This window comes from Anser brachyrhynchus, assembly GCF_964034855.1.
Source record: "Anser brachyrhynchus genome assembly, chromosome: 1".
In the NCBI taxonomy this organism is placed as follows: domain Eukaryota; kingdom Metazoa; phylum Chordata; class Aves; order Anseriformes; family Anatidae; genus Anser; species Anser brachyrhynchus.
This window is the reverse complement of record NC_137694.1, coordinates 24,607,211-24,634,277: the sequence shown is the minus strand read 5'-3', so window position 1 is coordinate 24,634,277 and position 27,067 is coordinate 24,607,211. Positions and strand designations below refer to the sequence as shown.

At 45.4% G+C, this 27,067-nt stretch overlaps 2 protein-coding genes across 4 annotated transcripts; one reads left to right on the top strand and one right to left on the bottom strand.

Annotated features, from left to right (window-relative positions):
* Window positions 1–1,826: 1,826 nt before the first annotated feature.
* Window positions 1,827–23,515, bottom strand: FEZF1 (FEZ family zinc finger 1). Of its 3 annotated transcripts, XM_080575622.1 has the most exons (7): window positions 21,725–23,515; window positions 21,353–21,574; window positions 21,066–21,200; window positions 20,633–20,765; window positions 17,817–20,026; window positions 10,284–10,376; window positions 8,178–8,889 (listed from the first exon to the last, which is right to left on the bottom strand). In XM_080575622.1, the coding sequence occupies exons 1-5, from the start codon at window positions 22,148–22,150 to the stop codon at window positions 19,740–19,742; spliced, it is 1,203 nt and encodes a 400-aa protein (XP_080431748.1). In that variant the 5' UTR covers window positions 22,151–23,515; the 3' UTR covers window positions 8,178–8,889; window positions 10,284–10,376; window positions 17,817–19,739. The 3 variants fall into 3 exon arrangements, with proteins under 3 accessions (XP_080431747.1, XP_080431748.1, XP_080431746.1); XM_080575620.1 differs by having other exon boundaries at window positions 21,353–23,515; XM_080575621.1 differs by lacking the exons at window positions 8,178–8,889; window positions 10,284–10,376 and adding an exon at window positions 1,827–1,869 and having other exon boundaries at window positions 21,353–23,515.
* Window positions 22,388–27,067, top strand: LOC308187544 (uncharacterized protein; the record flags this gene model as incomplete). The annotated part of the gene is made up of 2 exons (XM_080575623.1): window positions 22,388–22,485; window positions 23,509–27,067. The coding sequence occupies 2 exons, from the start codon at window positions 22,388–22,390 to the stop codon at window positions 24,014–24,016; spliced, it is 606 nt and encodes a 201-aa protein (XP_080431749.1). The 3' UTR covers window positions 24,017–27,067.

Here is a 27,067-nt window from a genome sequence, read left to right as displayed (position 1 = left end):
TCTCTCTCAAATACTAGAAACCAAACCACATTTCTAAAAACTTAAATAACAAACTGTGCCTTTTAACAAGAGCACACTGTTTTTCTGATGCAAGGTCTTACACTTTACATATTAGTTCCCATATGCATAAAAAACAACTACCTGCTTTCCTCACAGCAATATCCCCAGAGATTTGAGAGTTAGGACATTGAAAGCAAAGATTTGCGATAAATACATAGTTAAATATATCTCATGCGAGAACCTTGAAGTATTTGGTCGTCTCTTATCTGCTCTTTTTCTGAAAATACCCACATAGGTATTATACTTGGTCTCCCATCTGGCTACAACACTTGAAAACGCTGAAGTAAATTAGCATTTCAAGTATAGTCACACTATTCTCTTGAGATCCAAGGGGTCCAATTCTCAGTTATAGTTATATATTTAGTTTAACCCCTTCGCAACGCAATGGGCTTCTAAAACTGTGTATGAACAGCACCAATCCCCGCCTCCTTCTGAGAACAACCTTTGTCAAAGGAGTTTCTTTTCCTGGAGCAGGACCAGGACAGGCCCCCAGAGCATCCCTCTTCCCACAGCCTGTTGCACAGGTCTGTACAAGGAGTCCAGCCAGAGTGAGGTGATCCAGAACTATTGTTTCGTTTCCAGCCCCCATGCAGAATGTTTTTTAAATTTACTGCATCCTTACAGTTCATTGAGAAGTAAAAATGAAACTAAAAAAAAAAAAGAAAAAAGAAAAAAAAAGCAGAAGTTATACCTTACAGTTACAAAAGTAACAGTGGTACTTTATTCAGAAGTTTGAACCTTTTGCTGTGTTCTGAGGGGATGAAAACGTGGCAACTATTCGGCTGAGTTTTTCATGAGTGTCTGTGGGTTTTTTGTTTGTTTGTTTGTTTTTTGCCAGAGTAGGATATTATCTACTATTTTTGTCTATATCTGACCATGTTATAATGCTTCCGGAGAGTATTCTGCTAGAGATGCCAAAGCATGAAGAGAAAGTTTTTATAAATACACATACATACGTATGTATATGTGCATGCATACAGCGAGATCAACTTCTAAAACAAATCAAAATAATAGAAATCCATCAATTTTGCTTTCCTAGAAAAAAAAAAAGTACTGTAGTTGATATAAATATGTTATTTAGGATAACTGATTGCAAGAGAGATCTCCCGGAATATAATTTGGTGTAATAGCAATTTCGAAATTAAAAATATATATTAATAATAATAATAAGTAGTAGTAGTAGTAGTAGTAGTACTGACCAAAGAGACGTGTTTTTTTCAGTGTTTCACTTAACCAAGTATTTCAAAGATTTGGATCATTCTGTTCAAACGGAATAATTTCAGGTCAGCAAAAATGAAATAGTTTCTTTTATTTTGAACTACTATCAACATTTCAAAATAAACTTAACTCAGTTTATAAATAAATGCTTTAAAAATAATAAATATCTAAACATCTGGTTTTGAAACATTTGGGATATCCATGGTAAAACTCAGTAAAAATAACACAAAGCCTTAAAATATTTAGTTTAACCCAGGCATGTTTATATTGAAAAAGAAGCCTCAAGAGGGCAGGAAATGTGTATTTTAATGGGCACAGGTCTTCCAGTCGTGAGAGACTGCCTCTGAAACCCGTGACTGCTCTTACTGGTATGGTGAAGTTTGTCTTGTGCAACTCCTCCCTAACATAAACCTGGGGGATTGGGTCAACAGCCAGCGAGCAGGCAGTGGGAAACATCACCCACCTCCACAGTATGCCAGGCCCAGTACAAAAGTAAGTTGCTTCCAGGACAGAGGAGAAAGGCAGATGTTCTCCTCGGGCTGCTGCAAGGGGATGTCCCAGAGTGAGGTTTCCTCCGCCAGGTGATGCTGCCTAAAAAGGGTTTGCCGTGAGAAACTTGGAAATGCAAAGGAATACAAACCGTAGGGAAGGGAATCAGAAAGGAATAGTCCTTATGTAATGTCAGCCATGCATGTAACTCACAAAAAGCCATAAGATTTTTGCCTTGTATAATAGGGGAGGATGACAGTTCCTAAAACATGTAAATAGGTAGGATATATTGACAATTTAAGAACAGCAAATAATATATGTAATTGGGAAAACAAAAATTACCAGTACAATGAGATATAGTGCCACTGTATCTTGAGGAATCCATGCACTGTCCCTTTGCCAGCTCTTCTCAGCAATACAGAGTATTTCCACTTGATGGCACCAAATTTTATTTTTTTTCAACCTCAACTCCAAACAATTCTCTAACAAAAGAGAAACTGAATTGCAAGGAGATAATCAGGATGAACACATGCTTTTCTTTCTGAGTACGTTTCTTTTCTTAAAAATCTGGAGTTGTTTATAAGGAATAGAGTGAATTTGTTACAGTGGCTTTGCCTCTTTTATTTGACCATGACCACGCGATCATTCAAGCTACCTATTATTTTTCACTGCTTAGAGAATGTCTCCTTTCAAAGAAGGTTGTGTTATCATATTGTTATAAGAGTCAGCTCCTGAATGTGGATGAATCGTGCATTTTAAAATAAATTTTGGTTTTAGCCCTATATTTTGCTTATCTTAAAAATGAAAGGCACTCACACAGATTATAGAAAAATAAAAGGCATTTTTTAAGGGCTGAATATCAATTTTGATCCTTATCCTGAATAATCTGTTGCTTATTAATAGTATTTACTGATGAGCAATTCTCCAATTGCTTAACTACATTAAAAACAACTTTTATAAACTTAGCTTGTACTTTTAGGCAGTAGAGGTGTAAGCAAGCAAAAATGTAGTTTAAATAGTTGTCCAGTCCTTGGAGGTTTTGCAAGCTTTAGACAATGGTCAACATCACGTACAATGCACCAGATAATAATAGATTATGTACAGGATAATATTAGATTAAAGTAAATATCCATTTATTATTTCTCATCTCATCGTTCAGCAATAAGCGATATAAGGCAGAGCCAAGTCCTGTGTCTGCACGGTACCTGCATGGGGGAGGGAGGACAACAGGGTTCTTGACTAAGCCTCCCAGATACAGCAGTGACACAAATGATGCGCAGAACCATCTGTTGAGGTCCTACAACTGCAAACTAGCATTTATCCAAGTTTAACGTGATCTGTCGCGTTCCTGACAGCAAAAGAAAGAAAGCAGTGCAGCACTGGGATTGAAAAGGATGAGGGGGGAAGTCCTGGCCAGGTCAAGGATAGGGAGGCAGGGACAAGTCAGAGTCCTGTGCATGTCCTCATCCAAAATTAGGGTACCCATTAAGGGTTTTGAAGGCACAAGGTTATCCCAAAAGTCTTATGCCACACACAGATTGTATTTTTCTCTGGGTCTTGTATGAGTAGAGTCTGCAATGCACCTTCTGTAAAGATCTGCATGTGTGCAGCAGTGATGCACTTAGGATGTGCTGTTCTTACTGTGCAGGTCCAAATCAACCACTCTGTGTGTGCAAAGCTAGGCAGAAATTTCCTGGCTATGTCACGGTTACTGTGTGTCCATCACAGAGCTGCCCTGTGCATGCCCATGCATGTCACTTAGCTGTCCAGATATGCAGTATGGTTGGACCTGTTGTTACAGCCATGACCAGGCTGCCAGATGTCCAAAAATCTCACCCAACTTACAGGAAAGAGGAATTTTAGGGAAAGTTTCATCCAGAAGTACCCGTCCCTTTCTGCCACCTGCTGTCTTTTCCAGCCCTCCAGGTCCAAACTCTTCCCACTCGAGTCCTGAGTCCACCTCTAAACGACTTTTCTGGCCCCTGAACTTTAAAGGATTTTTCAGTGCAACCACTTCATCTTGCTCCAGCTCACAAATCTATGATCAGAGTGATTTCCTCTCTTCAGAAGTATCTTTCAAACCTAATTTCCACAAAGTTTCTCTCTCTTCTGTGAGAATGTTAGCCACTTGCCCAGTCCTGCTTCTCACCAGGAAAATTTTTACTCAGTCTCGAGACCTGGTCTTTCATTGAGAACCCTCTCTTTGAGGATGTGAACATTTCATGTAGCCAGGGTTCTTGGACCAGCTCCTGAACTCAGTCACTGAGGTTAGTTTGCCACATAGGTTGGCTTTCATCCTTAGAAGAACAGCATGGAAGAAAGCCTAATCCTGAAAACATGGAAGGACAGCACTTTTCACAGAAATCCAGTTATTGTTTTAAACAGTTCATCTTTTATCATTTCTGCCTAATAACATCACTCATTGCAGTTAACTATATAAAAAGAAAAAAATTTAAATAATAATAAAAAAAGCTTTTCATTTGACTTTATGCTCTTGTTCTATCAGTTCTTCCCTGCAAATTTCTGTTCAATTCAATTACTACATGACATTTGTGGTGTTTCATTTTCTGTTAGAAGCTGAAAAAAAAAATGATGAAGAAATCCAAGAGGCTGTAAAAAGAGCATGAGCCTCCTTTCTGGCTTGTAGACAGACTGGAAAATGCAAAGAGCAATCACTACTAGCCAAAGATTTATTAGAGATGAAAAATATCATCTGGAAACAATGTTTATCTTTTCCTCAGAGGAAGAAAACTCCTGGCACCACAGCTTCTGCCCAAGTCACTTTGGGTATCTAGAGTCCAGCCCGAAGCTACTCCTGCACCTGCAGAGCTCCTCCAGCGTGCTCCAGCCCCAGCACAGCCCCACTTGTGCCTCCCTGCTGGACTACGTGGGGCTCAATTAACAGCTGCACTTCCCTTAGGACAGAGGTCTGACAGCCAAACTCATTTTTCATGGGCAAGTTAATCTCACTTAAACCCTTAATTTTCCCTATACAATAGAGGTTAGTCATGTTAGTCTTAACTCACAATTAAACCAGAAGTTACTAATTCCAGGAAAAAAAACTCTCTCTTTTAATTACTTTTTCCCCTACTACAGCTACTTTTGCTGAGTTATTACATATCCTGACAACATACCCATGATGCTGTCATATTTTAGCAATCATTCATTGCTGTTCCACACAAATTCTGCAACCCCTCATTTTTATTATTGAAAATTATTTTAAATTAGAAATAGAGTCATGAAGCAAAGATAAAAAACACGTGTCAATGTCAAATGATTTTGCAGGCATCCGACTCATCCATATATTGTTGCTTCTTCTTTGTGTGTTACAAGGACATTATGTGAAATTACGGCTGGTGTTATGAAGCCGTCAGAAACTTGCTGTCTCTGTGCCTAGATTCTGGATGATTCTGTCTGTAACATATGGCTTGGCCCACTTGCTGTGTAAGGGTATTTCTGCCCTGGTTGTAGTAGCCCCACTCAAGCCCAGGTGGAGAGCTGGACTAAGTTCTCAGAGGCAGGTTGTCTGTGCCCTTTTTGCATTCGTATTAATTATAGTGGCAGGAGCCAAGCTTGGCCCAACACCCCGGCATGTTCTACCTTTCCCAGGTGGGAAACCAGAGACCTTCTCAACAGCTGGTGCAAAAGAAGCCCGACACGAGAGCAGTACAGACAATCTGGGAGCTGGGCTCCTCTGAGAGCTGAAGACCTGGGGTAACACGTCGGGCACGGCCAGGGTGCAGGCCTGCTCCTTCCAACTGCTGTTTGTTAACAGGCATTTCAGTGTACCCACCGACAGACCTCCTTTGCCGTAAGCAGTCTCGCTGAGATGCTAGAGTACAAGCAGAAATAAATTAACTGACACTGGCTTTTGTGCAGACTAATGCCAGAAATGTGTTCTGCAAGGACTTTAAAGAACAGAAGCCGCTGAAGAGAGCTGAACTAAGTGGAAGGAGTTAATGGTGTTAATCTGTGCAGGATCTGAAGCAGCTAAGTGGATGGCAATCCAGGAAGCTGCTCATTTCCGAATGGTATTGGGCAAAAAGACAGAGATATCAGCGGAGCAAGGGTCTCAAGTGGCAAGCTCACTGAAGCAGAGAGGAAAAATCCAGATAGGCTGTTTGCACTATTTGAGTCTTAGCGTATTGTCAAGAAAAAGACCCTTCACGCAAAGAAGGGCTTTCTGAGAGAGAAATCAGGAACCCACAGAGGCAGCTCAGTAAGCGAGTAACCCTGTTATACTGATTCCACTGATGAATGTGACGTGATGGTGACTAAGACCACAAGAAGACGAGACTCAAAAAGAAATATAGAAGAAATCACTAACACAGGACCGCTGCACATTCAAACAAACAAACATTAGAAAGTCAGAAGAAGCTATTCAGAAGAGACAACAGAAATACTTACTAGCATCGGTAATTAATATAATATAATAATATAATATAATACAATACAATACAATATAATATAATACAATACAATACAATACAATATTGCAGAAAAGTATGACCAGCAAGTACTTACACATATACAAAATGCATCAGTATGTCACCAGACACGCCAGCTTAGAAACAGAAGCAGGAAAAACATAAAGACAGTACAGGGTATTTTTTACAGATGTGGATAACACCATGCAGGAAAGGAGTGTGCAGCGCTATGTACAAAGTGACACAAGGCAAAGCATCTTACATGAGCATCCCACATTGACAAAGAGAAAAAACACAGATTATAGAGGGCATATAACTGAAGAACAACACCAAAAAGAGTTGTGCAACAACTGAAACTAAGTCCCTTTTGGCTACAATACAAAGTATAGAACTGCTTTGTGGTAAAACATTAGCAGTAGAACTGCATTGTAATAGAGTATAAGTAAATACCTAAACAGATTCAGAAAAAAACTCTTATGACTTTTAAAATGGATATTACAATGCAAATAAGCTACATCTCTTAAGAAAGAAAATAAAGTTTATCCCATACCATGAAACTATTATCTTTTGGGAAACATGATTAACAACATCAGCACATAGCTGGCACAGAAAGAAAATCCTAACAGCACCACCAGAGGAAGTGCATCAGGCTGTTTTTCCATGCAGAAGGACTTGCCTGCAAACATGCCACATGCAAGCCGATACATTTGCTAAAACTTTTAGCAGCAAAGCAATATATCGAAGGACATCTCACAGCTGAGGGGGGGAAAAAATGTTATTGAAAAGAGAGGGTGTTGTTGTTATCAGGAAGAATAAGTAGTCATGGCATTTTTGAATGGCATCAATTTTCTGGGAAACGCATAATATGTGGGTGGCATTAGGTAACTAGTCTATGTGGCCATGTGCCTTCGAGCAAGGCATAGGATGCTCTTATTCAGCTAACTTACTTAACATTGCGTGCTTACAACTATAGGCACGTATTCCAAGCTGGTAATCACTATTCCTTCAACAGTCAATGAAAAATAAATAAATAAATAAATACAAAGGCACATCTAATGCATAGATCGTGCAACCAACTTTAGAAGAGATGAATCATACTCCAGAAATGTTTATTTCTCTCCACTGACTATAATGGGACTCTGGACATTGGTAAATAATTCGTAGACAATTAGACTGTGAAAGCCTTCTAGTAGGGAAGATTAATGTCACACAAAACCCCCAGAAATGTTGTTTTCCAATTATTCTTAGTATCTGTTGGACAGACTTGCTGAGGAAAATGCATGTATTTTAAAGTCTTGTTTGTACCACTTGCTTTGTTTGCATTTTCTTTGGCTGTGAGCAGTTTGAGCCAAGAAAATATGTTAAGTCAAACTCATCAGTTTTTATAGAATCAGACAGTAAATACTGGGAATTGGTGGCATAAAGAATATAGAAGAATACATTTAACAAACTTCTAAGTCCTGCTTTCCAAAAATAGGGTGGCTGTATCCAAGTTGCCTAGTGGGAAGGGTCTCTGGCCAATACTAGTCCTGTAACCGTGCCTGGGAATTGTTTTGGTTGGCACGCGGTAAACCAGGCAGAGTAAGCCAGTGACTAGGCTAAGAGTAGGTAGTGTGGCCAACTGAGCTTTAGTTCCTAAGTTCCTGTCTCTATTTAATGAGCAATCTTGGAAGTAGCCAGTGCAACCAGTCACCTGCCTAGGACAGGATCTGCACAGAGTCTTGCATTGATAAATCTGAGTCTGTGTCTCCATTACGATGTTATTTATGAGCAGCTTCCACTCTGATGCTGAGGTCTTCCTGCAAGCCAAGAGCCCTTGTGCAGGGATCCCTGACAGAACCAGGGATTCAGGCTGGGGTGGTTATAAGACAGAGTTCCCTGCCCTTTACAAGAATTCATAAAGCCCCAGAAACAAGTGAGTATCATGTTTCAGGTTTGGATGAATATACTTTTTTTTTTTCCTCTGAGTGTTTGTGGGGGGGGAGAAGAAAGAACTAACTACTTATGCAAAATGAAATTATGGGGAAAAACAAGTTAATAATCTTGGGTTTTCCCAAAACCTCCCACTGAATTTCAGCTGTTTGCTTTCAATTACCAGTCACAAAAAAACAATTGTTTAAATCTCTGCCCTTCACAACTGAATCATCAAGCAAAGACTTAGTTCAATTGGATTTCACAGAGATGACAGGATCTGTCAGTGACTTTAACAATGAAGATTTTCCCCTATGTCTGGTTTTACACGCCAAGTTTCTTTGTGCTTCGCCATAGTCTCAGACACAATCAGTGTAATTCCAGTGCAAAAGTCTATCTCAAGAGAGTGTCATCAGTGCAGGGAGGGATCTGTTGCGTATTAGACTTCACAGTCAGAACAGGTGCTCTAGTCACCCACCTAATAATTATGAGGAGCATACTCCTATTAATTGAGTATGAAAGTCAAGGATATCTTGTTATGACCCACTTTTGTCTTTAATATTGACAAGTATAAGATGATGGCATTAGTGGTCAGGCTGGGATTTAAGAAAACAACAACAAGGCACACAATTTTGAATTCCATCTGTCTTCCTTGACAACAAGTTACTCCAGCGGTGTGAAAATGGTTCAGGACAGAAATAGCCAATACCAGAATATTTTCCCAGCTAGTAGATATTGAACCCTTGCATGTTTTCTTACGGTGAGATCAGGAAAACCTCCTGGCCTGGGAAAACAAAAGAACAAAGCCAAACAGTACATGATACTCTCGCACAGGGATCCCACTAGAGCTCAGCCTTGACTGTGCCCATCACAGTCTGCATGACGAGGGACCTAGCTTTGGAAGGCTCAGAGGAGACCTGAGTTAGATCCTTAGGCCACTGAGTCACGTTTGAAACCTATTCCCTTTTACTGGTTAATAGCCTATACAATACATGACAAGAAACTTGGCAATCCCTTTACACTGCTATTAGTGTTAATAGCTAATGAACTATAGAAGCAACAGACAGGGTTTTTTTCCCCGATTGATTAATTTAAATTTAACCTTAATTTGTTTAGATCTCACTGAGAAGCTGCTACCTTATTCTGTGCTACAACTGTTGCAATTAGCAGAAGCATCCCACTGTGAATATAAGGCTGATTACATGCTATATACATCTAGAGCAGAATGACACTGCAAAGATGTCTGTTGAAGAGATCAGACTACTAACTCAAAAAATACAGGTTTATCTGCAAATATTTATTCAGCAGCATATTTTGAAATGGACTATAGCATGGTAACATTTTGTGGGTGGAAAATATTGTGTGCCTTACTTATTATACCCAGCGTTTTTGAGATCCAAACACTTTGACAGATATAAACAAAATTTATTTTTTTTGTGATATATTTCTATCTTCCTCTATCTTCAGAATTCTTATACTTGGATTCTAGCGTAACATCTCCACAAAGCAAAAGATAATAATTGTGGAGAACTTGGGTCATTGTCACGTTGTGAAGGAACAAGGTGTGGAGCATGTGTGAATTGTTCGCCTTTGTTGGTGTTGTGATGTTATGGATGTTATGTTGATTTTGGTGTGGAGAATTCTTTTGGTTGATGTAAGTGAAGTTTGTGAAGATCATGTGATGAATGCTGATGAATGTATATTTAGTGGCAATGCAAATAATATTTCAGCATATTTGTATTATGAGCTTTCAAATACCCATATCTCATGCTGGTCCCACCTTCAGTTTGTGGCAAATTCTAAGTTTTAAGGAACTTCAACCTGAGCTCTAAATGAAAATAAGCTATTTTAATAAAAATAACAGACTGCTTTTCAACATTAGATGAACCCTGAGAAGGCAATTAAAAAAATATTTATCTAAATTGCAAAGATTTTCTGCTCTTTATGATGAATAAGTCATTCTTACAAGAAAGCAGAATACTGTGGTATATAACTGGATTTTTTAAAACAGTAATAAAGTAAAATCATATGATACTGGAGAGCACAGATTGATTGGGATATGGTGTTCCTGATGGCTATAAAAACCCCATCAGAATGCAAAATCATTAGTTAAAACTAAGGTACCATAAACTATATTTAACTTTTTTAGATTTCTTATAACACAGGACAGTCACCTACCAAACTGTCTTATCTGATCAGTCTGACTCAAAGGAGAGAGTTTCTTCCATTCACTTAAATAAGATGTGAATTCCACTCTCAATAAGACAGCACCTTCTAAAAAAGAAAGAAACAAACAAACGAAAATTACCTAAAACACTCCAGAGACCATCGTTGTTATTAAAACATTATAATTACTATAGTTTTACAGTAGCTTTTCGATATCGCAACCTGGCAGAAGCCCCAGTGCTCAAGATCAAGGATCGCCAAATTATGGTTCTTCATGGCAAATGGATCGCAGCCCTTACGGGTAGAGCTGCCACAACGAGGAGATGTCAAATGATTTAGAGTCTGTGCTGGTACATGGGCTGCTGGTTAATTCAGTTTGCCAGTGGTGGGCAGAGGCAACAAAGCAGGGCAGGGTGTCTGCAGTCATTGCCACCAGCTCTTCTAGGTCTCAGCTTCAACCTGATCCAGCCCCAGCAGTCTCGAGACCAATGAGACTACTCCTAGCACTTCCTCTCCTCTTGGCTTCCCAACGATCAGGTAGGGGTATGATGGCTCTCAAACATTTGAAGAGGTTGATAGGTATCCAAGTGTCAAGAAGGTTGTCTGCACTTGCTGCTGTTTCACAGATAAAGCAAGAAGCGTTCCCTGTTATGCAACTTTACACAACCCAAAGTATTATATGTGAGTGGAAAATATGTGAAGGTTTATATAGCCAAATTAGCCTACAATAGCCTTGGCTAGGTAAATTTACTTGTTTCCCAGGGACTGTATTTTCAAATGCTATTTTCTGGAAAGGTGGCACAAATATCAAACATAAATTCCACCTAAAGGAAGAGCTTTTTATTTTCAAAAACAAATGAAGGACAGGTTTCCTGATTATTCCAAGCAATTGCTGTCTTAAAAATTCAATAAAATCGAAATAATTCTGAGATATTTCTTTTATTTTTTTTTGAAGAGACAGCAGAAGTCTCCTATGAGTTTAGTTTTTCTTCACTGTGGAAACCAGAACTTTTCTCTTCCCTCAGCTGTGATAGCTATTGGAAACAGGAACTGATTTCGCATTGCATACAGCAGTTATAATTTTCTGGACAATCTGCCCAGGCACTTTGATGGGCTGTAAAGTCTTCTCAGCAGTATACAGACAACCAGAGGCTTCAGAAAGAGTCATTCCAGATTGCATTAAGGGGTCTTACTGGGTTCAAACAAGAATTAAGCTTAATCATGAAATCTAACAGTTCTCAGAATCCATCTCATCCAGCATGTAAAATGCTTAGCCTACATAACACAAGATGAACTGTGCCCAAATCCATGGAGGAAGTCAAAAACAAGCAGATCACACTACCTTAAATGATCAGATGCAAAGTAGTAAGCATGCAGAGTGCTTTCACTCAGCATGCTCCATGGTCTGGGAACTAGGATTGTCTCCTAGGATGATGACACTGGGACTGTGAATCAATCCAGCCAAGCAGGGTACAGCTCCCCACCCTCCTGCTGTGTGGATAAGTGACTTCACCACCAAATTATAACACAAAAAGTGGCCACTAGCACCATTTGCTGGGATTCCCTCTTGTTCTCCCAGCATTCATAAGGGAAGAAAAAGAGGCTTCAGAAACTGTATTTCTTCAGAAGGTTGCTCCAAGAACAGCAAACTACCTGCAAGGAAGGAAATACCTGACACAAGAGAGACTGAATCCCTTTTTCATGCTGTTAAAGGCACCCGTGTCTCTCCTTTGACTGCATACAAAAGGTAGACATTTATGTTCATTTGCTCCCTGTTAAGATGTCCCAAGCTCAGTGTAGGCATTGCCCAAGGCTGATGGGCTGATTGGACTTGCAGTGCCTTGAACAAGATTGCTCTGAATAGAACTTCACTAAAAAGAAATCAAAAGTAGAGAAAATAAATGATTCATAACCTAATTACTCCATGTGGTGTTTGGCAACCACTTGATTAAAAAAGAGAGTACTACCATATCGAAACCTTGGGCAAGACCGTGTCCTTGGATGTGTTACAAGTTGGTGCTTTATACTCCTTTGGAAATGAAAAATTCCCAGCAAGGAACTCTGTAAAAGAAGCAGACTGCCTGTAAAAAGAACATGACCAGCAAAACTGGCTGGGAAAACAAGAATGTCAGATAGCAAACAATCACATAATTACAGAGCTTATTTTCATTTTGCACTGGAGTGAAAGAAACATCTTTCAAAAGTACTGTGAAAAAAAAAAAAATCAATCTTTTTCTGAGTCACACAGAATGAAAAATTTATTCCCAGAATCTAAAATAGCAAACAGCCTGTGGACTGGAGAATGCTCCCGAGATCCCCAATACCCATGTTTAAATAATTTCTATCTGACTGTGACTTGCTTAACCATACTAAGATCATTTTTAATTAATCCAAATTAAAAATGGATGGTTCTCTTGCAAAATATTGATACCGAACACTTGTAATTGGGACAACTACATGACAGAGACCTAGGGCCCATGGCAAATCCCCCATCCACTCTCTGGTGCTATGACTGTCATTTACATGAACAGAAGCAGACAGAGCAAGAAAGACCCAAACAAGCACGCTGCCACTGCAGCACCTGTTTCTGCTATGGAACAGAAACACTGAAGTGCTTGGAAGGACATGAAGTAGAAGGGATGGCTGCGTGTGAGTGTGACCTTCCACGCAAGAACCCAGCCTTGCAGACTCTTCCTTACCCTTTAGCTGGTTATCTCTGGTTTCAGGAAAATTCCTTCCAAAGCAACAATTTTTTTTTTCATATTAATGTTTTATCAAAATCTTCTTGTAAGTTTCTACACAGATCTATAAACATCAATTGGCCAAAATCATTTCTACAAAAAAAATCACCAAACTGTCTTATAAAGTAGCAGCCTCTGTAATTAGCACAGGGGCAGACCTAAGTTAAATTTAGTAAACGTAACTCAACTGCAATGTACTCCTTTGCTTGCATAAAATAAAGTAGCTCTTTGGCCACTCTAACTTTCACTACAGTTCAGCATGATGTGCAATAATATTCGGCATCAGGGAAGATTTAAAACAATTTTTCTGGCTGCTTTTTCAAGAAAATTGAAAAGTGTATAACTAGAGCAGAGACTGAGTTACCATTTTCAGGTAACTTGGTCTCTGCTCTAGTCATAATGCTTACATAATTTAACATTTTCACATTAATTGTAACTGTACACTGCATTTCCAAAGACACGTGAGAAGAACATACCTTGAAAAGCAGCACACTCCACAAGAACAGAAGAAATACTGTTTGTAGGGGAGGGTGTCTCTGCTTCTTAGGACTAGCAAATCAAAAAGTCCATGAGTTCATTATGTGAAACCGCAATAATTATAGGTTGTCCACAAACGTATTTATGAATTTGTTTTGGTCTTTACCTAACTTTTCTAGCCTGTGCTAATGTATCTCTTCAAACAGAAGTCAAATGTTCTCATAAACAGAAAAATGTCATCAAATTCATTTCTCATTTTCCCAGTTTCGCTGGATGCAAAAGCATTGCTAGATATAAAAAAGCATTGGCCCCTAGCTTTTAGTATTCAATTACAGTAGCCTGAAGTATTTTTTTTTAAGATGTATCCTTATTTATGATGTGTAGACTAATGTATTTCCTGGCAAGCTTAAAAGAAAAAAAAAAAAAAAAGTGATTCTTGCACTCCTCGTAAATATTTTGATCACTTATTTAAGGAGTCCATGAATTATTCCGTTAAAATCTAGTAGGTTAAAAACAAAATAATCTTTTGTATTTTCTGGTGACTATAGAAAAAGAAAGGATAAAAACCTGTTCTAGTTATAAAGCTTTTTTTTTCTGACATGTTGTGGTTCAGATTTTGTTTAACTTCAGAAATTAATTTCTGGTACAAATTCTTGCTTGTTCAGAAAAAAAAATCATCTGAAAGTATTTATCATCCAAGAGTTTTTCATTATTGCTATTTAGAAAGTTCTTCAATATTATTTCTTTCCAAGTTGAATTAGACAACATTTCATACAGATCTATAAACTCTTTAGATGTTTCTTATCGAGAGGTTAAGAGGTGTTTTAGAATTTTTTTTTTGAAAAGGTTTATTTAGTGTCATTAGTTGTATTTAATCCCCCTGAGCTGAAGTACCATAAATCAAGGTTTCTCTCACATGCTATGTCAGTCTGCAACTGAATCTAGCAATTCCATGCCTGAAAATAAACACTTATTCTATCCATGTATGTTGTGGTTTAACCCGGCTGGCAGCTAAACACCACACAGCCGTTCGCTCACCCTCCCCCCTCCCTCTCTGGGATGGGGGGAGAGAAACGGGAAAGTGAAGCCTGTGAGTTGAGATAAAGACAGTTTATTAAGACAGGAAAATAATAATAACAATAATAATAATAATAGTGATAATGGTAATAGTATTAACAATAATAATGTGTAAGAAAACAAGTGATGCACAATGCAATTGCTCACCACCCGCTGACCGATGCCCAGCCTATCCCCGAGCAGCCGGCCCCCCCACCCCGGCCAGCCACCCCTATATATTGTTTAGCACGACGTCAGATGGTATGGAATACCCCTTTGGCCAGTTTGGGTCAGCTGTCCTGGGTCTGTCCCCTCCCAGCTCCTGCTGCACCCCCAGCCTGCTCGCTGGCAGGACAGAGCGAGAAGCCGAAAAGTCCTTGGCCTGGTGTAAACACTGCTCTGCAACAATTAAAACATCAGCATGTTATCAGCGCTCTTCTCATCCTAATCCAAAACATAGCACCCTACCAGCTACTATGGGGGAACATTAACTCTGTCCTAACTGGAACCAGGACAATGTAGTTGTGGATAAACTGCTCATGCTTACATTTTCAATGTATCAATTGAATTTTCCATGCAGAATCAAACTTATTATGTATTATTTTTTCATAGATTTAAGCCCATAGAAACAGCTTCCTAGTGTGTTTTAATTGATTGGTAACTGAAGATGATTTCTTAGAAATCACATAATAATGGTGGTGAAATATTAGCCATCTCAAGGGCAGAAAGTTAGGAGGTTTTTTTTTTATTTCCACAGTCATGGTTATCAGATTTAATACTGTGCCTAATCAAATATGCAAGGATTCAATTACAACAGAGACTGAACAGTAGAGACATTAAATAACTTCTATAAAAGCTTGAAAGGAAGACAAAAAATAGACACAACTCACCCTTTATAACACTGTGACACATTTTAAAACTAGAAGTTTTGTACTGTTTGCAGAGCCCCAGATTACTGGTGCAAAATGACAGCTTTCTCACACACACACACACAGAGCCCAGCTCAGGCTGTGTTCTGCACTCTGCAGCTCCAGCAGGCATCCAGCCACTCAGCACTGGTTGCACTGTGCTGTGCGACCCCCGGGTGATGGATCAGAAGTGATCCAGCCCGGGGAACAGCCGTGGTACGGAGCTAAAACCACCGCTGCTTTTACAGGAGCTGAAGCCACTGCTGCTTTTAGTGGCAGGAGCTTTCTCACGTCTGGATTTCAAGCCCTGACTGACTGAACTGTTCTGGAACTAAGCTGTCACCAGCACACCTCCATGTCAACTGGCTCCAGGTGGACCCACATGCTTTGCTTAGTCTCTCTATTACCACCATTGTGGTAATAAAGAAGGAAAAAAAATATATATGTATTCCCTTGGCTAGATATTGTCCCATACCAATTTGGGCAGTCTTGAGATACGCTGGATTTCTGTTCATCTGCCTGTGAATGGGAACATGGCCTTGAGTAGCTTTGTGCTTAGTTTACTTTTTGATATGCATGGATATTTTTTTAACAAACAAGCAAAGGTCTTTGCAGAGGAAGTGAAGGGGTTGATCACCACTGAATCAGTGGAAAGGCAAAGCCAGTACCGTTTCTTCTTCAGAAAGAACTTTGTACCTGACTCTGCAAGAAGACCCTGCTGTTGCTGTATTTTGGTTTTACCGTGATGGACATTTAGCTGCTTTGGTAATTCTTGTTGCTTTCAGAAATACTTTCAGCATTGACACCTGTTAATGTAACTGTAGCATTTGGCAAGCCCAGAAGAAATTCTCTGCTCAGTCCCATTTGAGAAATCCTGGGCATGGGGTAGAGGGCAACAGCTCTTCCTCTACAAGGGTTCTCAGCTACGGAGATCCACAGGCACCTATTATTGTATTAAAGTGAAGTTGTCGTGATTAACAGGGGGATGGGTTACAGTGTCCGGAGGATGCTAATGCTCAGCTCTACAGCCCTGTTTTTATCAGATCCTGACCCATCAGTGCCCTTGTCCTCCAGCACCCACGAGGGACTAGCAGGATGAGGGTGACCAGTTGTCATACAGGGTGCGGATATCACAGCACTAAGTGCTGGCTGGCAAGCAGGCACCAGGAAACCTTTCCTCTAGGTACAGGTGACTCCATTTCTTCTGTCAAAATTATTCACATTTTTTTTTTTTTAAAAAGAGAGAGGGAAAACTAAAATATTAGTCTTCTCTGTAAGGTGCGCTGTTAACAGCTGTGAGCTTTGGATGTATATGAAATAACAGCTTTTGTCTCTCAGGATGATTTCACCAGCGTTGAATTGCCTTTGACCATTAACTAGAAATTCACTTAACCTGAGATTAATCTTGAAAGACAGGAAATGAAAGGTAATGCTGAGCAGGCCTTCTGAGACATGTTTTAATCCCAGCCTTTGACACAGGCATGGTTCTGTATAGCAAAATAACAAATGAGCTATCCTCATCTCCCTGTAAAGTCCCACATCTGTAGTGTTTACCTCAAGAAATCTAGGAAGGAGAAACACTTATCCATGCCCATCACTGACTTTTTCTACTTCACCTTGGAATAAAACTAGAGTGCCTCATTTCCACTCCATTTCAAAATGGGGTCAGTAACGCACGTGAGTTCCTCAGCGACATAGCATTTTGCATCAGGAAGACACGGAAGAACTCAGATTATGTGGTGGCTGGAGATCTTTTACACGAGGGAAGGGAAAATTATGACTGCTGTGTATAAACCTGCAAAATGCCTATGGTCAGGCAACATCAGAAATTCTCTCTCCTTCTCCAGCGGTTGTAATCATACAAAAGGGATAAATGATATGGCACTGCCCAAGGAAACCTGAGCCGTCATTTCTTCCAGCATTTCGAAAACAGCCTAAAGAAACAAGGTAGAGCAAAGAATTGCTAGGCATTTGGGTAAGCAGAGCACACAGCCTTCTTGGTGTTTTGAGACTTAATGTAGACATTTAATTTGAGACAGCTGTTACATGCTTTCCTGAAGTTGGTCAGGTTAAGTTTTATCACATATTTATATTTATATTCTTTCATCATGAAATGAAATACTTTTGTGAGAGTTACAACTTTAACACTTGGGTAGCTTTGAACTCTTTAAAAAAAAAAAAAAAAAGCTGTAAATAAAGATACTTAACGTCTTATTGATTTAGTTGCGGTATCTTGTACCATGACATTTGCTGAGCAATAAGAAAAGTAAGTTGTACTTCAACTTTGATTTCTTTCAGTCAAGCAGAGGCTCACAGAAACGGCACACCCACGTAATTTCAGTGGGACCTTCGGGACACCTTACCTCTCACTGCACACTGCAGAAGTTTGCCTTGGCAACCACGGAAGGAAGAGGAACCAGCGGTGCCGCAGTCACTCAGCTGTTTTGGAAGGAATTTGTCCCCACTGGAAACACACACAATCCTTGTGAATTCGCTGTGAAGAGACATGACTGGGGCAGAGCTGGACGTGGCAGTCCCCAGACCGCCCTTGCCTTTGCCGATCCTCCATCCCTTCCTTTCCTCCAGCAGCAAAAGCCAGAGCTGGGCAGAGTGGAGGAGCCCTGGGAGTACCTGGGTTCCCCCGAGTCTCAGTCTCGTTGCCCTGAGGCCTCTGGACCTGCCCCATGGATGTGGGCCGGGCCATGGGGCCATGTCAGGGAGCAGCCACAAGGGCACCCTCAGCACGGGTAGGCTGTTGCCACCCCCAAGGCCACCCCTGAAGCAGGTCTGCCACCTTTCCCGGGAAAAGCTTTGCCCTAACACAGCACAAGGCCAGGTGGCCGCGGTAGGCCGCACCGATGTCCCTCTGCCCAAGTCACCACCACGCCTGACCTGGTCACACAAGCTTCACTCTGGCCTCGTTTCCCCAGGAGCTCAGAAGGAAACAGACCAAGAGCTGGGGCTCCAGTGCACCCCCTCGGGTCTCCCCAGCTTCACCAGATTGGGGTGCTGTGGGGATCTGTCTGACCTGTGGATCTGAGCTCTCACTCAGCTTTTTCACGGGTACAGCCCTGTACTGGGAGGGTTACTTCAGTAATCCGAGGTCGGTGAAAGGAGGAAGGCTCACTCCCCATCTCAGCCTCCTTCAAACCCACACAGGCAGATGGGTGCCGCTGGCCTGAACCGGACAGCTGGACCCACGGGCTGCAAACACAAACACTTGCAAAGCAAGGGGCAGCCCAGAGAGGGGGGTGCAAGAGGGTCCCCCCACCCTTCCCTTGTGGATTTAACGCTTGAGGGGTGCTCACAACCACCTCATCCTGCTCCTTCCCCTACAGCCAAAACCTGTACAGGGCTGAGGGTGCTGCACACCCGAGGCAAGAGCAGGATCCCGAGGCAGCCCCCATGGGGAGGGCGCCCCAGGGACCCCCGATGAGACCACCCACCGCTGTCCTCGGGCCCCCAAACCCTCCATGCTGATGCTCGTCCTGGGGAGCATCCATTTTCTGTGCCCTTCTCGCCCCCCATCCCGAGGGGACCACAAACCCAGTCACCCCCTCCTGCCTCTGACGGGCGGGCTCTGCTTTCAGGACTCGGCTTGGCAGAGTCCGCTGAGCAGCTAATAACATAACAACCCGGCTTTGATCAATCCGAACTAATTACCCCTCTTAATTAAAGCCTTTAGCGGTTGTTTCAGTGTTTTGGCAGGGCAGCGGGGGGGAACAGCACTCGGGGACCTGGCCCCCGCACTGCGCTCTCCGCTGCCGGGCGCGCTCGGGTGCAAGGATTTATTGCCACCACGTCAAGAAATTCTATTTTTTTTTTCATTTTCTTTCTTTTTTTTTTTCTCACGTGCAAGAGTCAAACCGAAATTTCAAATCCGTACACAGCGAACCCGCTCTGTCCATATAGATACGATATTCAGGGGGGAGAGGGAGAGGAGGAAACCAAGAAGGGGGGGGATAACCGGCAGGCAGCGGAGACGGGGCAGGAGCAACATACTGGAAATATATATACATCGAAATAATTAAAGTGGTGCAGCATTCCCGGCTCGGTTAATACAGATCCCAAATAAATACCGCAGAAATTGGCTTGGCGCTTTTCTTTTTCTCTTTTTAAACCATCTCTCCACCTGAGATGCAACAACGACAACAACAACAAAAAAAAAGAGTCTTTAAAAAAAAAAAAAAGAGGAACCAACCAGTCCCGTAAAACAGTGGCGATATAGAGCAATAATACACAAAAACCGCTTAACAGGTGCATGCAAAGGGGCGGGCGCGGGGCCCTTAGGGCTGCAGCAGCGGCCCGGGAGGGGGCGGCGGGTCGGGGCCCCCCAGCTCGGCGGGGGGCCGGGGCAGTCCCAGGGCGCTGTCGTGCAGCTTTCGGACGTGCTTCTTGAGGTCAAAGTTCCTGCAGAAGCCTTTGCCGCAGGTGGGACACGTGAAGGGTTTCTTGTCGTTGTGGGTGTGCATGTGGAAGGTGAGGTTGTACACCTGGTGGAAAGCCTTGTTGCAGATATTGCACTTGAACTGCTTCTCGCCGCTGTGGGTCAGCTTGTGGTTTTTGTAATTGCCTGCGGAGCGAGACAAGAAGGGCAAAAGGGAGCCGGTGCTGAGAACTGGACGCTGCGAAGAGGAGGAAAAAAAAAAGGGACAAAAAAAAAAAAAAAAAAAAGAGAGAAAACCAAAAAAGCAGCCCTATCCCATCCCCAGCGCCCGGCTTCAGCAGAAAATGCCGGCGAGTCTCTGAGCGAACAGCCGCCCCCTTCCCCTCCTCCCCGCTCCTTTTACAGACACGGAGGGAATTAGCGAATAAACCAAAATGGCATCAAGGGCGAAATAAAGAAATAATCACAAATAACAACCAAAAAAAAAACGGCTTTAGCTTTCCCGATAGCTCGGCGAGGAGCCCCGAGGGCTGCCGCTGCCGGGCAGGGCTGGGAGCGGAGCTGCCCGAGGATGCCCCGCGCTGCTGCCCCCCGCTCCCCAAAAACTACCCTCTTCCCTGCTCCGAGGCCACGGGGAAAAGGCTAGCGATGCGTCCCGATCAACCCACGTCTCTGCTAAGGGGAATTAAAAGCCAAATGCTCTTCCCACCCTCTCCCCGCCGAAAACTGTCCCGCCGCTTGCTCCCGGCCGGCCGGGAGGGAGCAAAGGGCGAGGGGGCCGGCGGCCGGTACCTTTCTGGTGAAATCCTTTGCCACAAAATTCACAGACAAAAGGTTTGTAGCCGGCGTGTATCCGCGTGTGGGTGTTCAGGGTCGAGCTGCGGTTGAAGGCTTTGCCGCACTGGTTACACTTGTGGGGTTTTTCCTAAGGGGGGGGAGAGAAACGCGAGGCGCGGCGGTTTTTTGGGGGTCGGGGTGCTGGGGGTCGGGGTGCTGGGTTGGGGTCGGGGCGCTGGGGTCGGAGTGCTGGGCTGAGTGCTGGGGGTTCGCCCTGGGGGCTCACGGCTCTCAGCCCCACGTCGCCGAAAGCAAACGAAATCACCCCAAAAGCGGAGGCTGAGACACCCCGGCCGGGCTCTGCGGTTGCGGAAGGGTCGGGCGCCGCCGAGCTCCCCCCAAAAAGTGACGGGGCCCGATTCGGGGTGCGGGGAGGGGGGATGTTCACCTGGGTGTGGATGATCTTGTGCCGGCACAGCGTGCTCGCCTGCCTGAAGCCCTTCCCGCAAACTTTGCAAACAAAGGGTCTGGCTCCCGTGTGCACCGGCATGTGGCGAGTTAAGTTATAGTGTGCGTTAAATACCTTGAAAGTCAAAGCAGACAAAAACAAAACAAAACAAAATAAATAAAATTGCGGTTAGAGCCCGAGCTGAAAGCCATCGTTTGCAAACCAACCGAGCCAGCAAAAGGACCGAAAGGAGGAGCCGGGGAGGGGGGGACAGGGTCGCTACTTGCCTTTCCACAAACTTCGCAGGTGAAAACTTTGGGCTTGCTGCTCGGGGAGCCGCGGCTGAAGTCCGAGGTCTTGTAGGCGATTTTCTCCGAGAGGATCTGAGCGCTCTCCTTCATGTAATGCTGCAGCTGAGCCTGCGACAGGTCCTTGAAGGCTGCCCCCGCCGGGAACTTGTCGGCGGCCGGCAGCACCAGCTTGTTCCGCTCCGCCAGGTACGCCTTGGGCTGCGGGTGCAAGGGAGAGCTGAGGAAATAAGAAGCCACCGGGTGGATGTTGACACCGGAGGACGGGTGACAAGGGCTGTCGCCTCGGTTGAAATAGCACAGGGCTCCCATGGCGTGGAAGGAGGAGTGATTGACCACTCGGGGTCTTACCAGTTTGTACTGCTGCAAGGGCAGGGCGTCGCGGGGGAAATCTCCTTTCAAGCTCAGGGCACAGTTCAAGAGATCGCCGCAGCTAAAGGAGGGCGAGGAAGAGGAGTCTAAGTGAGCCTTCCTGGGGTCCGCTCCGGCCACGGCCGCCTTGGGCAGGGGGTCGTACGCCACCGGGACAAAGGGGATCATGCAGGGGATGGAGGAGTTGAGGTGCAGCGGGTGCTTGGGGTCGCCTTTGGCCGCGGAGCCGTGGAGGAGCTGCGGGACGGGGATGGAGCGGGGCTCGGGCGTCCGCGCCATGATGCGCTCAATGGAGAAGGCGAGGGGCTTGGGCGTGCTGATCATGGTGCTCCTCGCAGACAGGCTTTCTCTGGCCGGAGGAGTCGCTAGGATTTTGGTCGCCGTGTGGTGGCCACTATTGTCCATGGCTGGATTGCATTTGTTCGCCCGCTTTGAGCCGCTTTGGTAGACGCCTCTTTTTTTTCCCCCCTCTCTCTCTCTCCGTGCCTCTCACTCTCTCTCTCCCCCTTTTCTTGTCACTGAGCTGCAAGGAGGGAGAGCAGCATCGCCGCCGCCACCATCGCCACAGCCTCCGCCGGCGGAACCAGCCTTCTCAGTCCAGTGGACTCATGCCAGCCCATCACAGTTTACTTTGGCGCACCAATGACTCGGGACAATCGCTACTTATTTCTATCAATAGAAAGTGTTGTGTCAATAACGCAGCCAAGATCTCGCCAATCGTTAACTTCCAAGAGGAGAAGGTAAACTAGATAATTGCTCAATTCGCTTCCAACAGGCAACAGGAAAAGTTTTTTCCCCCCCAGTAAGCGGCTACTTTTCATTGGCGCCCGCGCCTCCCCCGCCCAGGGAAGGAGGCGGCTCTCCGCTCCTCGCCTCTCCCCTCTGCCTCCCTCTCTCTCGCTCCCCCCTCGTATTTTTTCCTTATTATTATTATTATTGTTATTATTATTTGGCAATCTGCTTAACCAGGCTTTAGAGGCCAAGCAAATCCGAGATCAATTTTCTTGTTTGGCTTTAAGTGACATCATCTGAAATCATTGTCCAAGCGCTAAACAGGGATGTGAAACCCGATTCAAGGGCAAGCGCCGGGGTGTTTGTCAAACGAGGTGCAGCAGCAGCAGCGGCTGGAGGGGAAGCTGTTTGCTTCCTCGCCACTTCCCAGCCCGAGCTCTCTTTGTGCGTGGGTGTGCGGGTGCGTGGCTGAGAGCGGGAGGGAGGAGAAGGCTGCCCTGCTCCTGGGACAGCTCCCGGGCTGCTCGCCGCTTTCGAGAACGAGGTCAGGTGGCGGCGAGCTTTAGGAAAACACAGCACACAGCACACAGCACACAGCACGAGCCGGGGGCTTGCGGCAGCCAGGCGGCGAGAGCAGCGAGCGGGGGTGCAGAAGCCACCCGGGGCAAACCCGGAGTGGGGGAGAGAAGGGGTGAAACGGGACCTGGGCTGGGGGGAGAGGGAAAAGGGGGCAGGAGGAGGGAGTGCCTCTAATTTCGGGAGCACTTTATACATATATCTATAAAGTAACCCTCATATACGCTAGGTATAGTTTATCAGTCCACAAATAATGCACAACACAAATACCGAAAGCTTCGGATCGGTATGGGTACACAAAGAAATACACATCCTTTTATATTCATATACATACATATATATATATATATATAAAACACCGTATATGTATATAACACGGTATATATTTATATATACGTATGTACACAACTCTCTATATGCGTATACGCCTAAAGGAGCACTCCCCACGCATTTAGGCCAGACTTGGCGGCCCTATTCCGGGCGGGCCCCGGCTGTTTATGGGGACAGCGAAGCTATCGGGGGAAAGAAGAAGGACGGCCGACAGCAGAGGAGCTTGGTACTTTCACCCCAATCCCACCCCCCAAAACGAAGCTGGGGGACACGGCAGAAGCGCTCCCAGTCCCCAGCATCACCCGCCGAGACCCCCGTGTCCCACAGCAGCAGGGTCGGGACCGCAACGGGTGTCTTGGAGCTGGGGGGCTTGGGGGGTCGGGGTGCCGTAGCCCCTTACCTGCTGCCCCCCGGCGAGGCCGCTGTCCCCGGGCCGGGGGGCCGGGAGGGGCCGGAGCCGCGTCCGAGCATCCCGCTTCTCCTCCGTGGTGGCTGCCGGAGGAGAGTTTCCCCCTTCAGAGCAATTTGCGTTTAATTCAATCTAGGCAAATTTCCTCTCGATTGGTGCTGAAGAAGGGAATTATTGTTGAGTGGGTTTTAGAGGCTTCAAATCCCATATACTTAATACGTTAACAGCTTGCTCTTAACTGGTCTTTTTGGGATTGACTTTTTGACATGTGTTTGAAAGTAAAATATGTAGTGTCATTTGAGCAGGGTAAATATCCCACAGCAGCAATTACAGCCCTGCCATTACAATTACACCGGTCTCCTTAATAACGGAGACACACTCTTGGAGAACCGGGAGCGCGGTTATTCGTTGCTTCTTTACGGGTACGCCTCGCTTGCTTTCCGTAGCACACGGGAAAACTTATCTTCCTTACTGGTTATTAAATAACGATCTAAAATACCGATTTTTTTCCTTTTTTAAATTTTCTGTTTCGGAAGTCACCCTCTCAGAAATGGCGTTTTGCCCGTGCTGGAGCTGCCCGCAGCACAGCAAATCAATGCCGATCCATATTTTCCGTCCCGTCCCGAGCCCTCCGTGGCACTTTGGGACCTCGTTATTTTATTTTAGGCTCCGTGATGAAGCTGCCGAGCCGCGACTCCCTGCGGCTCTGCTGGTGCGGGGACATGCTCCCGGGGCCGGGCCGAAAGCAACCCGCGGCCGCTGCCTTTCCGCAAGGGGCTGCGGGATGCGGGGTGCGGGATGCGGGGTGCGGGCTCCGAGGGGGAAAGGAGCGAGCCCGAATGACCGAGCCCCGGCGGAATTAGGGGCAAAACTTTGGCCTCGAGTTGATTTCGCGTTCCGCCCGGGAAAGCTGCTGTTCTCTTTTTCCCCGTAATCGGTTTTGCGTTTCATTCGCTCCTAAGCTATGTTCTTGATATTGCTCACTTGCATTATGATCATAACGGATCTCTGCAAGCACTCAAAATCCGAGGCACCGGCGAATTCATCTCTTCGTCAGGATTACTCCAATCCGATCCCAGAGGCGATTAGAGGGAGGTAAAACACCGCCTAAAGCCTAATCTTTAATTTCTTCCCCCTTAATAAAATGAATAATTCCATTGCGTTTCTAAGTAAAAAATGAATTGAAAAGGATAATAACTTCGCTAACCTTCTGCTGCGCGTATTAAGCTTTTCCCTGGGAGCGTTTGGCTCAGCCCTCCGGCCTCCGGCCGAGCTTGGGGCCGGTTTCGGGGGACCCGGCTCTGTGTTAGTGCCCTTCCCCTAAAAACGCCCCGCGGCCCTCCTATCACCGGGGGCCGTTCCAGAAGCCGGGGCTCGTTGTGCCCAAAAAAATCCCGTCCTCCAGCAGCCGGCTCCGCGACGGGGCGAGCCGCCTCCAGCCCTCCACTTCACCCAGGTTGCTGGTTGTCTTTGCAAGGGAAACCGAAACGCGAGGCGATTTGGGGCGGGGGGGAGCGGAGCAGACCCCGGGGGGGCCAGCCGAGCGGGGCCAGCCAGCCCGGTCCCCGCTGTCCCTGCTCTGGGGACATCCTCGCCGCTGGCAGCCTGCCGCCGCCGGGGCTGCCGACATTGTCTCCCAGAAGAAACTAACGAGATATATGTAACATAAACATATAAACATATATAAATGTAATATATGTTGTAAATATTTTATATGCTATTCGTATATGTTAGTATATAGTTAGTATTTTATACTCATATTGGTATATTAGTGTATAATATATATGCTATATATATACTTTCTGGGAGCGTGCACAGCCTCGCCAGGCAGGGAGCTCGTGTCGGTGTCCCCCCGTACGAGTCCCCCGAAAGGAAGAGGACAGAGCCCTGTCCTTTTTAACCAACTCCATCACAAAAGGGACCGGCTGACACCGAGCCGCCAGACACGAGTGTTGGCGGAGGTAAAACCCAAAACTTTGACACTACTTCTCGCACGGACCCCTCGAAACCGACAAGCGAACTGGTGCAAATGAAGGAAAAAAAAAAAAAAAAAAAAAGAGGAAAAAAAGCCTCTAATCGCCGGAACTCGAGGTGACAAGTGCCCCTCCTCAGCCCTCCGGAGCTGGTGCCGGCGCTGGGGCTGCGGAGCGCAGCGCTGCCCCTAATCTCATCAGCCCGCCCGGGGGGGGACCCAGCGGTGTCAGCAGCTCCAAAGGGCCCTTGGCGAAAGTGGCTGGGAGGGGCCAGCGGCGGCTGGAACCATGAGTGACACCTTGGTGCTTGTTCCTTTCCCAGTTCATCAAACGGCCAGCCCCGCTCCCGCTAAATGAGCGCCTGGCGCCCTTTGGTTTGAGGGGGAGAGATTTGTTTTTAAGATTCCTCGAGAGGAGCGGCAGCGATTCCTTTAGGTTTTGTTTCTTTTTTTTTTTTTTTCCTGCCCGGAGCAAGGCAAAACGCTGCTGGGATGCCGGGCCCGGTAGATGACAGGGAGGGAGAAACGAGGAATGAATTACAAAAGGATGGGGACACACGCAAAAATTAAAAAATAAAATAACAATAGTAATAAAAGCGCTCCATCGCCGCCCCTGCGCCCGGTGGGGCTCCCCGGTGCCCGGCTGACACGGGGGCAGCCCTCGGGGGAGCGGTGCTGCCCCTCAGGCCGAGCACTTCGGGGCTCTCAGCCTCTGTTTTTAACGGTGGGAGGCCGAGGGGCGCGGTGCCAGCGGGTGTCACCCCGGGCAGCTCCTGCGGCTTGGCACGAAACGAGTTCCCCGCTCCCTTTCGGGGCCCCGCTGCTGCCCGCCGGGTCCTGCCGGCCGATGAGGCCACGTCTACCGTCAGCCGCCCCAAAACCCGCGGAGGCTTCCCCGGCCTCCCCCCGGGCTCCCTCCTTTCCCCCCCCCCTCCCTCCGACGGCCGCACACCTCGGAGGGGTGCGGGGGATTTCGACGCCCCCCTAAAACCGTGGGAAAAGCCCTGCCGCGGGGACGCGCACCGGCCTCCGCACGCCTGGCCTCGGTCCGCGGCCTCACGCAGCCGGTTAGCGAGGTGTGTGCATTAATAAGGAGGGGAATGACCTCTGGAGGGCTGTCATTTCGGTACCTGCCCTCCTGCCATGGCTGCTGTTCTGTCCTGCTAATAGTAACTTTCCCCGGACTTTGCCTCTGAGTTAGTTTCTCCGAAATTGCAAACATCTTGTAACTTCCTTCCTTCCTTCCTTCCTTCCTTCCTTCCTTCCTTCCTTCCTTCCTTCCTTCCTTCCTTCCTTCCTTCCT